Genomic DNA, 17,294 nt, shown 5'->3' with positions numbered 1-17,294 from the left:
CCAAGCAGCAGAATGTCAGCCAGGCACATAGATTGACTTCCTTGTATGTCTTACAGCCAGCCCGCCTCGCTTTGTGTCAGTGGACGAACTCATGGATGCAGCTAAAGGGGTCACCAACATGGCTTTGGCCCATGAGATTGTGATCGATAGAGATTTTAAGATCAAACCTATGGAGTTGCCTCAGGGAAGGTAAGATGTGATGTCATCATATTTTGTGGAGGTGGATTTCTACACAAAATATTAATTTTGCCAACTACAAAACATCTTCTGAGATTTGGACATTGTAACTTCAAGCTCTTGGGCTATATGCAAAAAAGTAAAATCTAGTTGTTATGATAGAGCACCATACCAACTTTTGCTTGCAGTGAAATTATGAGTAGCTTGATGTCATGGCTTTCCTATAAAGATCAAAGTCATAGGTGATTTATGACCAACATTTTCCCCCATGCAGACGCATAAAGGTTTTTATGTGGTCATGTTAATTCACGGTTTTACCTCAACATTCATACACTTAGATTGCCATCCAGCATTCACAGACTCCTGGCTCACCATATTGCTGTACATTCACCACTTAAAGGTTGGTTGGCAGCCCCTGTAGGTCTTTTTATATTTATTTATATATATATATATATTTAATTTTTTTCCCCCCATTTTTAGAAAAACATTCTAGTAATCTTAAAAGACCAAAGAAGGAAATACTTACTACATGGCACACCGGCAAATGTCCTTGTTTCTCTGTACTGTAAACCATAACAGCATGTCTGCTACCTTCCTTTTATTACATTGAAATGAGTCGGATGAGGCAGAACATTAAAGATAGTGATTGCCTTTTTCAGTACAGTACATGTCCCTTTCAAAACCCAGGAACATCAATCTTTCCTGTTAGCAAGCCAAAGGCTGGATTCACGTGGACAATAAGGACAAATATATAACTGTAAATAGCGGACGTCCTGGTGCTGTGCTAGTGCCAGGCAGGAGGGCACAGTACCGCATCATAAATTGTATTGTCTGTCAGTAATGAAGATGTCTTTTGTTCTCATCCTAGCAAGGAAATGTGCTTCTCAAAAAGAAAGCACTGCTTATGCAACTAATTCTGGTGGAGATAGAGTGGTACAGGTCGCAGATCTCTGATCTACCTTAAACATTACAGTGTTGGTTATGTGCAGAATTAGAAGTTTCTGCGTACAGTCAAACTCTTTTTAATGATATACTAATAGTTAAGAACAATCAGGACTGACATGATGCATGAAGTTCAACTCAGGTTGTAAAATTAGGTTCTGTAGCTTTAGCAAAAGCTTAAAGCGTACCCATCATATCCAACAAAAAATTTTTTTTTAAATATATCACTCAGTACCTAATCCTGACCATGTACATCTAATTTTTATGTGTCTAGCTCCTTTATTTATTTATTTTATTACACTTTTAATTTAGCTCACTAGTCTGAATTCCTCGCAAATGGATGGGGCGTGGCTTCACTGTGCAGGTCTCCGCCCCCTCCCACAGTATGCTGTCTGCTCACATCTCCCCTAGCATTAGCAAAACTACAGCTCCCAGCTTGTCCTCACTGACAGTAACGGGACACAAGCTGACAGTGGGAGGATTTTTCCTCCAGTTGTGAGCTCTGCACTCACAGCTGTCAATCAAGGAAGTGTGTCCATGACACATGGACACAGCAGGACTAGTATGTGTCCAAGCAGGCAGGGGGGGGGGGGTTGTTTGCCTGGCTTTTTCTGTATGAAATACTGAACATTTTCTAATGAAAACAATTGCAAAACCTATTGGTTTTGCATGTTTTACAACATATCAAAAGTTTTTGTATCGGACAGTGCCCATTTAATACTAGAGTTGAGCGAACTTACAGTAAATTGGCTCGTAGCGAACCGCACAGCTCGGCTGTTGATTACTTTAATCTACATAAATTAGTTCAGCTTTCCAAGGGCTCTGGTTGCCTGGAAAAGTCTAGGATGACAGTCTTAGGTCTCCTAGGTCTGTATCCACCTTTTCCAGGCAACTGGAGCCCTTGGAAAGCTGAACTAATTTACGCAGACTAAAGTAATCAACAGCCGAGCTGTGAGGTTCTCTATGAGCCAATGTACTGTAAGTTTGCTCAACTCTACTTACTACCTTTGCAATGCCTGGGCTAGGTAAACTCTCCAGTCTGATAAATGCTGCATGACAGGCATGTCCATGTGAGTTTAGCTAAAAATTTCTTAAAACACTCCTAATATCCTTGCACCAATAAAAATGAAGGGGACCCTTTTATTTTTATTGGGGTGTGATTACAGGGAATCTACATATAATTCCATGCTGCCCAGACCGCAGGAGCATAAAACCGGTGCGGGCATTGCCAGTTCAGGACAGTATGATTCAGTCTGAGACTCTAAGGCAGTGGTGTCCAAACTGCGGCCCTCCAAATGTTGCAAAACTACAACTCCCAGCATGCCCGGACAGCCGTTGGCTGTCCGGGCATGCTGGGAATTGTAGCTCTGCAACATCTGGAGGGCCGCAGTTTGGACACCACTGCTCTGAGGGGTCTCAAAGTAATCCTAGTGTAAAAATGCAGCCGTGACCCAGGGAAGTAGTCCTCGGGGCAGCACTCGGACGATTTGAGTGGCACATCTCTCCCTATACAATGCTGGGAAGAGTGTCCCGTACTTGGATTAAAAAAAAATGCCATCACCAGTTTTATGCTGCCCTGGTTTGGACAGACTAAAACTGGTGACAGGTTTCCTTTAAATATGCTGCAACAATCACACAGGAATTGTGATACCTGACTCTAGCCAGGCTAGATGATGTCTTTGCGCATTTCTTGTCCTAGATCTTTATTGGATGGCAGGTTGAGCGATCCCTGAAGAGGCCTTCTCACCATGACAACTCATTAAATTGCATTTGGACCATCTGCAGGTCCAGTTTATGCCAGCTATCCACATGTAATACATAAATGGGCCAGGTCTGAAAGAGCAAGAGCCACTCTAGTTTATAGAGTTGTCCTGAGCAGGGGGATCCCTTCAGCGATGTCTCTTTGCACTCATAGGATGTCTTTATATTTATTGTTCAAACATTTATTTTTTTTTTTTAATACATAGTTTTTTCTTGCAGCCTAGAAAGAACAGTACGGGACATTGTACATAAAGCATTCTGGGATTGTCTGGAAACTCAGTTTAGCGAAGACCCACCAGTTTATGATCATGCCATTATACTACTGGGAGAAATTAAAGAGGTAATAGGAATGTTCCTGGCAGTGCTTGGTGTGTAATACATCCATAGTCAATTCAAGATTGTGAAAGTAAAATGCAGCACTCGCCTTGCTCCAATTCACTGCACTTTATTTCCAAAGAGTGCCATTAAACAGAGGCTATGGACAGTGAGCAGAAGTCACTGTTCATTGAGCGTGATCTCCTGCTTCTTAAGTGGAGGCCTGAGGAATTGTGAGGTTAGTGCTTGGCGGTATGACCAAAAATGTATCTCACTGTATTTTTCTAAATTATGGCGGTTTCACGGGGGGGGTCACATTTGGTCCTCAGTATAATGTCAGGTGGACAGGGGGGTCTCCACCATGGTACCTGGGATCTCGGTCAGGCCGCCCGGTAACTCTCCTCCATGTCTCCGCAGTTCTGCTAGAGTTTCCCGCGCCTGCCCGAAATTCATGTGCCTGCCGGGAGTTGTAGTCCCCTCCCAGCTCCTCACAGTCAGTTCAGTGCGGCTCGGACTACACTTCCCAGAGACTCTGTGCGGCCGGACGTTTCTCTACGCCATCACGCATTGGAGTTGGTTGCTATGGAAACGGTATTGCGGTATGTGAAAAAATTCATATCGTAAAGAAAAAACACAGTGGTATTCGGTATGAACCGGTATACCGCCCAGCACTATGTAAGGTCACACAAAACAGCTGCTGTCTTAGCCTTCTGTCTGCATATAATTGCATTGAGTGAGTGCTGCATTTAATTCTCACAATTTGTTTTTTTTTAGTAATGTTACCAGACAAAAAATCCCTGATGCCTCTACATTACATGGCCCCTGCTTACGGGTAATGATTAATAGCACAAAGGTTTATCAATGTTATAAGGTTAGATTAACACAGAGCAGATGTTGTTACAGGAATACCTGCTACTGTCCTAATCATCTGAATAAAACCTGCAGAAATCCATTTACTTGCAGCTGAAATAAATCCATTCTGCTGCATGTGATCCTTAAAGAGGTTTTCCGGGACTTTTATTTTATTTTAATTGATGTTCTATCCTCAGGATAGGCCATCAATATCTGATCAGTGGGGTTCTGGATATCAGGACAGCAGTAGCCTCTGCATACACAGTGAACGGAGTTGGAAGAAGACTGCTCCATACACTGTGTAGTAGCCATGCTGGGTTACTGCAGCTCCGGTCCCTTTGCTATAATCCAGGACAGCCACTGCAAAATGTCTGTCTGCTTCCAGCTCGGCTCAGTCTGTGTACGCAGGCGCAGCAGTTCTGGCAAATAGCTGATTTGGACTGGTCAGAACCCCCATCACTCAACATTGAGGGTCTTTCCTGAGGCTAGGCCATCAATGAAAAGTCCTGGAAAACCTCTTTAAAGGTCTTCTGGGATTTTTGTTTTTATGTCCTCCCTCCCATTCTTTCTTCATCATATACAGCACAGATTAGGTTAGGAGATGTGATTCGCTACTGCCCATATTCAATACTTTAAGAAAGCAACTCTTTGCCAAGAATGTACTTTGTCTTTATAGGCCCTCCTGTCTTTCCTGTTACCTGGTCATACACGGCTAAAGGATCAGATCAATGAAGTCTTGGACTTGGAGCTCATCAAACAGGAAGCAGAAAATGGAGCCCTGGACATCTCTAAACTAGCTAACTTTACCATAGGAATGATGGGAACCCTGTGTGCACCAGCCAGAGATAAAGAGGTCAGGAATCTACGGGATATTAAGGAGCCAGTACCCTTGTTCAGGTAAATGAATGCCCATTTTAATAGATGCAGTAATAAAAACCCATATGGTGAAAATGTGTGTTTAATCTTAATATCTACAAAAACAGGTAGGTCTGTAGTGCCTGCTGATCATGCACCCTATAAAAAAAATACCTATTACTTTGAAGAAAACTTCCATGTGTCTGAATAGTGCAAGATGACAGTCCCCAATATAGGTCATATAGTGAAGTGTTCAGAGTTTAGTGGGGACTTTTAGCACTATTCTATCTAAAAGATGCCTGTAGTATGTGTTTGGGCAAAGGTAAGAGTAGAAGCCATAGGACAAAACAGCAGACCCTCCAGAAAAAGGTATGCATCCGGGTAGATTTATTTATTGCAGAAAAAAGATAGTTTGTGCAGCTCACAACAAAAATAAGGGGGTTAACTGGGATACTCTCACACCAAGAGAGTAGTAAAGGAACAAGCTCAGTCCTCAGCTTATCATCAGTCACAAGGGCTGATATATGGTAGATGTTTGTGTCCCAAATGAACCTTTTAGACAGATTTTGGATGTACAATTGGATTTATTTGAATAAAACACATAGATAATTGTTCGCATTTAAAAAAATCACTTCTGGTGAGCTTTTTCCTGCAAAGCAGTGCTTCCAGCCACCCCACATAATATTCTTACATTACCTACATAATGTGCTACCCTGCAGCAAGAAGGGTACAACAGTCTGGCATTATCAGAAATGAGACTAAAAGTAACTTCTTATTTTAGTAGCCCCAAGTAGACAATATTGTTGAGCTAAACATCACAGCTATGTCGCAATGGAGTTAAGTTAAAAAACCCCATTGGGGAACCCAGATGCCATAGAGAGGTTTCCTCTATCTTGGGTTTGCCCTGTTAACTGGTTGCCGACCAAGGATGAGCCGGCTTGTCCTAATCAGCAGGTACTTGCCGCATTAGGAAGAGCCGGCTCGTCCTGAAGCTAAACTGTCACCGCATGTAAACAAACTGTGACAGAGAAGGGATATCAGCTGTCAGACAACTGTTCTTCACAGACATCGGCCACGGGGCCCCCCCCCCGTGGCTGGCCCCGCCCCAATTGCTGGGATTGATCAATCACAGCAAAGGCAGTTGAAAAAAATGCCTTTCGCAGCTTCGATCTCCTCCAAAGCTCAAAGCTGTGTAAGCTCTATGTGAAATAAAACCTCACACAAGCTCACAAAGACCCCTATAACCCCCCCCCCCCCATACCCATTCTAGTGCTTCGTCTAGGTGACATCAGCTGTCTTGGACAGCTGATTGCCACCATGCAGTGATTTCTGTAAACTGTGGGCCTCCTTATGTTGCTAAACTACAACTCCCAGCATTCACAGCCAAAGGTCATGCTGGGAGTTGTAGCTGTGCCTCCAGCTGTTGCATAGCTACAACCCCCAGCATGCCCTTCGGCTATCAGTGCATGCTGGGAGTTTTAGTTTTGCAACAGCTGAAAGCACACTGGTTGCGAAACACTGGGTTAGGGTTGTTACCTAATTCAGTGTGCCTCCAGCTGTTTGAAAACTACAAACTACTGAAAACTACAACTGACAGACCGTACATGCTGGGAGTTGTAGTTTTCAAACAGCTGGAGGAACACTCAGTGTTTCGCAACCAATGTGCCTCCAGCTGTTGCATAACTACAAGTCTTAGCATGCACCGTGTCAGTGCATGCTGGGTGTTGTAGTTTTACAACGGCTGGAGGTTGGCCCTCCTCCCCATGTAAATGTACAGGGTACTTCACACGGGCGGGGGTTTACAGTGAGTTTCCCTCTTCAAGTTTCAGCTGCGGCAAATTTTCCGCTACAGTTCATCTCGCAGCGGGAAACTCGCTGTGAACACTTGCCCATCTGAATGTACTCTAAAAACACCCCAATAGACACCACAAAATAAAGAGTAAAACACTACATACACACAACCCCCCCCCCATCCCCCCATTAATAACATTTCGTACGGCAGTGTTTCCAAATCGGAGCCTCCAGCTGTTGCAAAATAACAACTCCCAGTATAGCTGGACAGCCATTGATTGTCCAGGCATACTGGGAGTTTTGCAACAGCTGGAGGCACTCTGTTTGGGAAACATTGCCATAGGGTATTTCTGGTGGCGGAAGTAAGTGTAATTCTTGCATCCGGGTCCGTCCCTTTGAAAATCCCTAACTTAGGCCTCAAATACTCATGGCACACTCTCACTTCAGAGCCCTGTCGTATTTCAAGGCAACATATGGGGCATTTCTGTACTCGGGAGAAATTGTGTTACAAATTTTGGAGGGGCCTTTTCTCCTTTTACCCCTTATGAAAAGGTAAAGTTGAGGTCTACACCAACATGTTAGTGTAGAATGTTTGTTTATTTTAATTTTTTTGCACTAACCTGCTGGTGTTGCCCCATACTTTAGATTTTCACAAGAGGTAAAAGGAAAAAAAAAGACCCCCAAAATTTGTAACACAATTTCTCCTAAATACGGAAATACCCCATATGTGGACGTAAAGTACTCTGCGGGCGAACAACAGGGCTCAGGAGTCAGAGTGCGCCATGTACATTTGATGCCTAAATTGGTGATTTGCACAGGGGTGGCTGAGAGTTACAGCGGTTCTAACGCAAAACAAAAACACCCATGTGACCCCATTTTGTAGACTACACCCCTCAAGGAACGTAACAAGGGGTACAGTGAGTCTTAACACCCCACAGGTGTTTGACGAATGTTTGTTAAAGTTGGACGTGAAAATGGAAAAAAAATGTCACTAAAGTGCTGGTGTTACCCCAATTATTTTTTCACAAGAGGGCAATAGGAAAAAAGCCCCCCAAATTTTGTAACACCATTTCTTCTGAGTAAGGAAATGCCCCATATGTCGATGTAAAGTGCTCTGCGGGCGCACTACAGGGCTCAGAAGAGAAGGAGCGGTATTGGGCTTTTGGAGAAAGAATTTGGCTGGAATTGAAGGCCATGTGCATTTACAAAGCCCCCATGCTGCCAGAACAGTGGACCCCCCCCCCCCCACACACACACACTCACACACACACATTTTGGAAGCTACACCCCTCACGGAATGTAACAATGGGTGCAGTGACCACGTCTGATAGATATTTTTGAACAGTGGTCCGTGGAAATGAAAAATTAAATTTTTTTATTCAAAAAAGCCAACTTTATGATGCAGACAGTGACAGTGGACAGTGGTCAGATTTGCAAAAAAATGCCCTGGTCCTTAAAGCTTTGTCAGGATAAACCTCTGTTCACGTCATGTAAAAGCCTTCTGTCAGAGGTATACATTAGGATTATTGCTGCAATATACTACCAGCAGAAGACTCTGTAAAGACTTTATAGTAGCACAACTTTTCCCAGTGCTTACGCCAAATATAAAAGCATTTGCTTCTTCAGCTGAAATAATTAGCCTAGTAACCAATTTACAAAGAAATCTAGACCCTCGTAAGAAGGAACTGAGAAACGTAAACATAGGAAATTTATAAGGGATAGCACAGGTTTCGAGATGTCGTATTTACAACTTAAATGAACAAAAAGAGACAACCCAACCTAGAAAAGCACCCTGTCCTGGTCTGTCTGATCTGGAAACTTCAGAGACAGACAGTGAAAGTAGCTTCTCTCGACTAAGTACCAAGCGCAAGACAGGTCCTAAGAGGTACTATAGACTGCGTAAATCTTCTTGTATACTCAGCTAGGTGTATATCTACCTGGACCTCTGCAGGTGATTACGCCGGGTTACATGCTAACACAACCTTTTGGATGGCCCTCCTACTCCCAATACTTTTTTAGGACTGAGGAGACAAGTTTGACTTCATACTCAGCCTGTCAACACAGTCGGTGAAGACAAGTTACAAATCATCAACCTCTCTGAGTTTGAACTCAATGCCTCTCAAGTAAAGGTTCTGTCCGAGGGTTTATCCTTTTCTCCGATTACTCCTTTTGATTTATTTAATTGGGTGAAAGATATCAATTTATTTTCAAAGAAGCTATCATTACATAAGTATCATACAGTTTTTTCTAGAAGTGATCACGCTATTAGACAAAGAGACGTTGTAGCTTTGGAGACCCTAGGGAGACTGGGTGGACCAGATGGACCCTTTCTTGTCCTGAAGAACAAGAAGTAAAAAAAAAACCTCCCTTTTCTCAGTATGATATCATTAATAATTTTGTGCAGTTAGTTACCCAAGATCTATCTAAGATTTGGTCTAATAAAGAGTCTAAACCTTAGATCCTATCATATATGGGGAGGCTTTAAGGTCAGTAGAACAAAACACAGAGATTGAGATAAAGCCAGATAAGGCTACATTCACACTGTCGATTGTCTCCGGTAGTGTGAAGCCTGTTATTTTAGGATCAAGAATAGCCGGAGAAAAAATAGTGCTTGCACCATCTTTTTCTCCGGCTATCCTCTCTGAAAATAACTGCACCTGACAAAACCCATTGACCATAATGGGGTCCATCGAGACCCGTTATTGGCCGTTATGACCCGTCAAAATTACATCCGTCAAACTGCAAAAAAAAGGGAGTTTGATGGCCGTATTTGATGGGGCATACTGGCAGTGTGAAAGGGTCCTAAGAAAGGGAACGTGATCATCATGTCCAAGGATGACTATGTTACTATGATGAATAGATTGCTGGATGATCGAAAGATGTATTCAGTTCTATGTGGTGTTTAAGTGAACTTCAGTCTTTACTCTTAGATGCCAATTAGTAGGCAAATCACTGAAGAAGAGTATAAAGTCCTGTGCAATCCTGCCCCTGTAACTTCCACTTTTTATGCGCTTCCAAAGGTACATGAGAAGACCACACTTATCCCGAGGAGACCCATCTTTTCTGTTAAAGTGTACCTGTCTTCACCAAAAACTTTTTATATAATGTAGATAATACCATTATATTTATATTTGTAATATACACGGTTAAAAAATGTGTATATTTTTGGGTGAAAAAATGTTACATAGTTAGTAGGGATGTAAGAAAAAATCGATTATCGCGATTATCGCGATTTTTTGTTCCGCGATACTGAATCGATTTTAAAATTCTGAGAATCGATTTTTTTAATAAATTATTATAATTAACATTTACTGTATTTCACTCACTGAGTCACAGTCCTATTTGTCTGTCTTATTTTTTTTATAACACTTAAACTCCTGACCACTAGTTGGCAGTGTACCTGTTATCAGCTCTGTCCCACTCGCAGGCTGCTACCGCGAGACTACAGACTCAGAACAAACAGGAAGGAGAACGTACGCACTCAAAGGACAACTCTCGCGGGATCTTGTTCTTTCTCAGCTCGAATAAGTTTTCCCAAGCTTTTAATAGGGAATATCGCGATATATCGTGATATATCGCCAACATGATAGTATCGCAATATATTGCGATATATCGAATTGCCACCCTGGTATCGCGATTCGAATCGAATCGCCAAATTATTGGCGATTCACACCCCTAATAGTTAGTATGGTTGAAAAAAGACATGCGTCCATCAAGTTCAACCAGGGAATTGAAGGGTAGGGGTGTAAGGGGTTAAGGGGAAGGGATGTTGTTTTATAATTCTGCATAAGCATTAATGTTATTTTGTTCCAGGAATGTATCTAACCCTGTTTTAAAGCTATTAATTGTTCCTGCTGTGACCAGTTCCTGAGGTAGACCGTTCCATAAATTCACAGTCCTCACGGTAAAGAAGGCGTGTCGCCCCTTTAGACTAAACCTTTTCTTCTCCAGACAGAGGGAGTGCCCCCTCATCCTTTTGGGGGGGGGTTTAACCTGGAACAGTTTTTCTCCATATTTTTTGTATTGGCCATTTATATACTTATATACGTTTATCATATCGCCCCTTAAACGTCTCTTCTCAAGACTAAACAATTGTAACTCCTTTAATCGCTCCTCATAGCTAAAATGTTCCATGCCCCATATTAGTTTAGTCGCGCGTCTCTGCACCCTTTCCAACTCCGCAGTGTCCCTTTTATGAACAGGCGACCAAAACTGAACAGCATATTCCAGGTGAGGCCGTACCAATGCTTTATAAAGGGGGAGTATTATGTCCCTGTCCCTTGAGTCCATGCCTCTTTTGATACATGACAATATCCTGTCGGCCTTGGAAGCAGCAGCCTGACATTGCATGCTATTCTGTAGTCTGTGATCTACAAGTACACCCAGATCCTTCTCTACCAGTGACTCTGCCAGTTTAATCCCCCCTAAGACATACGACGCATGCAGGTTATTAGTACCCAGATGCATAACTTTACATTTATCCACATTGAACCTCATTTGTCAAGTGGATGCCCAGACACTTAGTCCATCCAAGTCATCTTGTAACTTATGCACATCCTCTATAGACTGTACCGTGCTACAAAGCTTGGTGTCATCTGCAAAGATAGAAACAGAGCTGTTAATACCATCCTCTATATCATTGATGAATAAATTAAACAACAGCGGGCCCAGTACTGAACCTTGGGGTACACCACTAATAACCGGGGACCAATCAGAGTACGAATCATTGACCACCACTCTCTGGGTACGATCCATGAGCCAGTGTTCAATCCAGTTACAAACTAAAATTTCCAAACCCAAGGACCTTAACTTACCTGTCAGACGTCTATGAGGGACAGTATCAAATGCTTTAGCAAAATCCAGAAACACTATATCCACAGCCATTCCTCTGTCAAGGCTTCTACTCACCTCTTCATAAAAGCAAATTAGATTGGTTTGACAACTTCTATCCTTAGTAAACCCATGCTGGCTATCACTTATAATACAATTATCCCCTATGTATTCCTGTATGTAATCCCTTATAAGTCCTTCAAACAATTTACCCACAATGCACGTTAAACTTACCGGTCTATAGTTTCCTGGCGAAGACCTAGAGCCCTTCTTGAAGATTGTCACCACATTCGCCTTGTGCCAGTCCCTTGGCACAATACCAGACACCAGTGAATCTCTAAATATCATGAACAAGGGTACAGATATTACTGAACTTACCTCTCTAAGAACTCTTGGGTGTAGTCCATCCGGCCCTGGGGATTTGCTTACATTTATATTACTTAACTTACCTTGTACCATCTCTACATTAAGCCAGTTCCGTACATTACATGATGTGTTACCAGCACCGACCTGTCCAATGTCAGCTCCTTCTTCCATAGTATGTACAGAACTAAAGAACCCATTCAGTAGCTCCGCCTTCTCTTGATCGCCTGTGACAACCTCCCCATTATCATTATTAAGGGGTCCTACATGCTCTGTCCTTGGTTTTTTTGTATTTATATATCTAAAAAAATATTTAGGATTAGTTTTGCTTTCTTTGGCCACCTGTCTCTCGTTTTGAATTTTTGCTGTTTTTATTAAATTTTTACAGATTTTATTAAGCTCCTTGTACTGTTTAAATGTTATAGCTGACCCATCAGATTTGTATTTTTTGAAGGCTATTTTTTGTTGTTGTTGTTTATTGCTCTTTTAACATCATTTGTCAGCCATGTAGGATTATGTTTAATCGTTTATATTTGTTCCCCTTTGGTATATATTTAGCTGTATAGTTATTTAGAGTGGATTTAACCCCTTAAGGACACATGACGTTCTCATACGTCTCCATTTCCGAGTCCTTAAGGACACATGACGTATGAGAACGTCATGTGTTTTACCGCCCCCCCGCAACCATCTGGAGCGGAGCCGGTGCCCGATGCCTGCTGAAATCGTTCAGCAGGCATCGGGGCATATCGCTCAGGGGGGTCATGATGACCCCCCATGTCGGCGATGGCTGCAGATCGCTGGACAATTCAGTCCAGCGATCTTCGGCGGATTCCGGGTCAATCGGGTCTCCAGTGACCCAGAATTATTGGCTGATCGGGGCCGTCAGACACGGCCCCGAACAGCCAGAGCCAGCAGGGGTGAGGTGGCACTGGTGCCACCTCACAATCGCCCTGATTCGTCGGCCGGATTACCGGCCGACCAATCAAGGCGCCTGCTGCGGGTGTCACTCCCGCAACCCGCTCCGCCCCTCTTCCGGAGGACGTGAGCGGGACGTGCACCCCGGGTGCTGGGAACCCCGATCCCCGGCGTCTCTGTTGGGATCGGGGCCCCAGGAGCGACGGCGGCGGGACTGACCTACGCTGCGTGGAGCAGCAGCAGCAGTAGGAGGTGAGTGACAGCCTCCTGCTGTTGCTTAGCAACAGCTCCTAGCATGCAAAAAGGGCATGCTGGGAGCTGTAGTTATGCAACAGCAGGAGGCAGACCACCACAACTCCCAGCATTCCCTTATGGGCATGCTGGGACTTCTAGTTTTGCAACAGCTGGAGGAACATTTTTTCTATGGAAAAGTGTACCTTCAGCTGTTGTATAACAACTCCCAGCTTGAACAATCAAAGTGCATGCTGGGAGTTGTAGTGGTGCATCTGGTGGTCGCATAACTACAACTCCCAGCATGCCCGTTGGCTGTCTGTGACTGCTGAGAGTTGTAGTTTTGCAACAGCTGAAGGCACACTGAGTTAAGTAGCAAACCAGTGTGTCTCCAGCTGTTGCATAACTACAATCCCCAGCATCCCCAGCCAAAGTAGTATGCCTCCAGCTGTTGCATAACTACAAGACCCAGCATGCCCTTCCACTGTCCGTAAATGCTGGGGGTTGTAGCTTTTGCAACAGCTGAAGGCACACTGGTTGCAAAACACTGAGTTTGTTACCAAACTCGGTGTTTCACAACCAGTGTGCCTCCAGCTGTTGCAAAACTACAACTCCCAGCATGCACTGATAGACCGTACATGCAGGGAGTTGTAGTTTTGCAACAGCTGGATGTCCCCCCCCCCCCCCCCCCCCCCCCCAATGTGAACGTACAGGGTACACTCACATGGGCGGAGGATTACAATAAGTATCCGGCTGCAAGTTTGAGCTGCGGCAAATTTTCTGCCGCAGCTCAAACTGCCAGCGAGAAACTACTGTGAACCCCCGCCCGTGCGACTGTACCCTAAAACACTACACTACACTAACACATAATAAAATAAAAAGTAAAAAACACTACATATACACATACCCCTATACAACCCCCCTCCCCAATAAAAATGAAAAACGTCTGGTACGCCATTGTTTCCAAAACGGAGCCTCCAGCTGTTGCAAAACAACTACTCCCAGTATTGCCAGATAGCCGTTGACTGTCTAGGCATGCTGGGAGTTTTACAACAGCTGGAGGCACCCTGTTTGGGAATCACTGGCATAGAATACCCCTATGTCCACCCCTATGCAAGTCCCTAATTTAGGCCTCAAATGCGCATGGCGCTCTCACTTTGGAGCCCTGTCGTCTTTCAAGGCAACAGTTTAGGGTCACATATGGGGTATCGCCGTACTCGGGAGAAATTGTGTTACAAATTTTGGGGGGTATTTTCTGCTATTACCCTTTTTTAAAATGTAAAATTTTTGGGAAAACAAGCATTTTAGGTTAAAAAAAATATATATTTTTTTACATATGCAAAAGTCGTGAAACACCTGTAGGGTATTAAGGTTCAAATTACCCCTTGTTACGTTCCCCGAGGGGTCTAGTTTCCAAAATGGTATGCCATGTGTTTTTTTTTTGCTGTTCTGGCACCATAGGGGCTTCCTAAATGCGGCATGCCCCCAGAGCAAAATTTGCTTTCAAAAAGCCAAATGTGACTCCTTCTCTTCTGAGACCTGTAGTGCGCCAGCAGAGCACTTTTCACCCCCATATGGGGGTTTTCTGAATCGGGAGAAATTGGGCTTCAAATTTTGGGGGGTATTTTCTGCTATTACCCTTTTTAAAAATGTAAACATTTTGGGAAATCAAGCATTTTAGGTAAAAAAAAAATGTTTTTTTACATACGCAAAAGTCGTGAAACACCTGTAGGGTATTAAGGTTCACGTTACCCCTTGTTACGTTCCCCGAGGGGTCTAGTTTCCAAAATAGTATGCCATGTGGTTTTTTTTTTGCTGTTCTGGCACCATAGGAGCTTCCTAAATGCGACATGCCCCCAGAGCAAAATTTGCTTTCAAAAAGCCAAATGTGACTCCTTCTCTTCTGAGACCTGTAGTGCGCCAGCAGAGCAATTTTCACCCCCATATGGGGTGTTTTCTGTATCGGGAGAAATTGGGCTTCAAATTTTGGGGGGTATTTTCTGCTATTACCCTTTTTAAAAATGTAAAATTTTTGGGAATCCAAGCCTTTTAGGTAAAAAATATATATATTTTTTTTTACATATGCAAAAGTCGTGAATCACCTGTGGGGTATTAAGGTTCACTTTACCCCTTGTTATGTTTACCGAGGGGTCTAGTTTCCAAAATGGTATGCCATGTGTTTTTATTTTTTATTTTTTGCTGTCCTGGCACCATAGGGGCTTCCTAAAGGTGACATGCCCCCCAAAAACCATTTGTCGCTCCTTCCCTTCTGAGCCCTCTACTGCACCCGCCGAACAATTAACATAGACATATGAGGTATGTGCTTACTCGAGAGAAATTGGGTTTCAAATACAAGTAAAAATTTTCTCCTTTTTACCCCTTGCAAAAATTCAAAAATTGGGTCTACAAGAACATGCGAGTGTAAAAAATGAAGATTGTGAATTTTCTCCTTCACTTTGCTGCTATTCCTGTGAAACACCTAAAGGGTTAATACACTTACTGAATGTCATTTTGAATACTTTGGGGGGTGTAGTTTTTATAATGGGGTCTTTTATGGGGTATTTCTAATATGAAGACCCTTCAAATCCACTTCAAACCTGAACTGGTCCATGAAAAATAGCGAGTTTGAAAATTTTGTGAAAAATTTCAAAATTGCTGCTGAACTTTGAAGCCCTCTGATGTCTTCCAAAAGTAAAAACTCATACATTTTATGATACAATCATAAAGTAGACATATTGCATATGTGAACCAAAAAAAATATATTTTGAATATCCATTTTCCTTACAAGCAGAGAGCTTCAAAGTTAGAAAAATGCAAAATTTTCATTTTTTTCATCAAATTTGGGGATTTTTCACCAAGAAAGGATGCAAGTTACCATAAAATTTTACCACTAAGTTAAAGTAGAATATGTCACGAAAAAACAATCTCAGAATCAGAATGATAACTAAAAGCATCCCAGAGTTATTAATGTTTAAAGTGACAGTGGTCAGATTTGCAAAAAATGCTCTGGTCCTTAAGGTGTAAAATGGCCTGGTCCTTAAGGGGTTAAAGATGTCCCATTTACCTTCTGTATTGGTATTTGAGAACACCTCCCCCAGTCTATGTCCTGTAGTGCAGCCCTCAGCCCAGGGAAGTTTGCCTTTTTAAAGTTATATGTTTTTGCCTTCCCCGTCTGTCTTTGTTTTCTACATTTTAAGTCAAAAGTAACTATATTGTATTACCAAGGTTTTACTGCACAGTTACATTACCAACCAGCTCTGCGTTGTTGGAAATGATCAGATCCAACAAGGCATCACTTCTTGTTGGGTCCTCCACAAACTGGCCCAGAAAATTATCCTGCAATAAATTTAGGAATTGTCGCCCCTTTGTAGTTTTAGCCAACCCCGGCCCCAATCTATTTCTGGATAGTTAAAATCTCCCATTATTACCACTGTACCTGCCCGGGCGGCCCTCTCTATTTGTTTATGAAGCCGACCTTCTATCTCTTCAGTGATATTAGGGTGTCTGTAGATTACCCCAAATATTATTTTTTCAGTATTTCCCTCCTTTTGTAATTCTACCCACAGTGATTCCACCTCCTCAGAATCATCACACACTATGGCATCGTTCACACTGACTTTCATACCACTTCTTACATACAGACAGACTCCACCACCTTTTCTGTTCATTCTATCCTTGCGAAACAATGTAAACCCCTGCAGATTAACAGCCCAGTCATGCGAGGAGTCCAGCCATGTCTCAGTGACCCCAACTATATCAATATGTTCCTCCAGTATCAAGGCCTCAAGCTCCCCCATTTTATTTGCTAGGCTTCTGGCATTTGTGAACATACACTTTACATTTCCATTAAGTTTTACACATATAGTCTCACTAATGGGATTTTCTGAGTTATTGGGGTTAATGTTATTATTTGAGTTAAAAGGGCTAATTGTACTATTTAAGTTATTGGGGCTAATGGGATTTTTTGAGTTATTGGGTCTAACGTTATTATTTAAGTTATTGGGGCTAATGGGATTTTTTGTGTTATTGGGTCTAACGTTATTATTTAAGTTATTGGGGCTAATGGTATGTTGTTGCATGTGTGTCTCTGTGAGGAGTCCTGGCTGGTCAATCATCATTATGTGTGAGCCGTTGCATGTCACAGACCCTCACTGCACAGAGCCCTGCTTGTCCACCCTCACTTCCTGTATTACTCCTCAGAGACACACCGCAGAAGCTGCAGGGACAAAAATATACATATTTTTTAAGCTATGTGGATGAAA

At 42.8% G+C, this 17,294-nt stretch overlaps 1 protein-coding gene across 2 annotated transcripts in view; it reads left to right on the top strand.

Annotated features, from left to right (window-relative positions):
* TCP11L1 (t-complex 11 like 1) overlaps window positions 1–17,294 on the top strand; it is a 73,976-nt gene that overhangs the window by 30,944 nt on the left and 25,738 nt on the right. For both annotated transcript variants that reach the window (XM_056526607.1, XM_056526606.1), the window contains exons 3-5: window positions 57–189; window positions 3,100–3,220; window positions 4,724–4,944. In XM_056526607.1, coding sequence (XP_056382582.1) covers window positions 57–189; window positions 3,100–3,220; window positions 4,724–4,944 — 475 coding nt within the window. The remainder of the gene's footprint in view (window positions 1–56; window positions 190–3,099; window positions 3,221–4,723; window positions 4,945–17,294) is intronic.

The sequence above is a fragment of the Hyla sarda genome, chromosome 6, assembly GCF_029499605.1.
Source record: "Hyla sarda isolate aHylSar1 chromosome 6, aHylSar1.hap1, whole genome shotgun sequence".
Classification (NCBI taxonomy): domain Eukaryota; kingdom Metazoa; phylum Chordata; class Amphibia; order Anura; family Hylidae; genus Hyla; species Hyla sarda.
The sequence above is the reverse complement of the archived record's forward strand: the minus strand, read 5'-3'. Positions and strand labels throughout refer to the sequence as shown.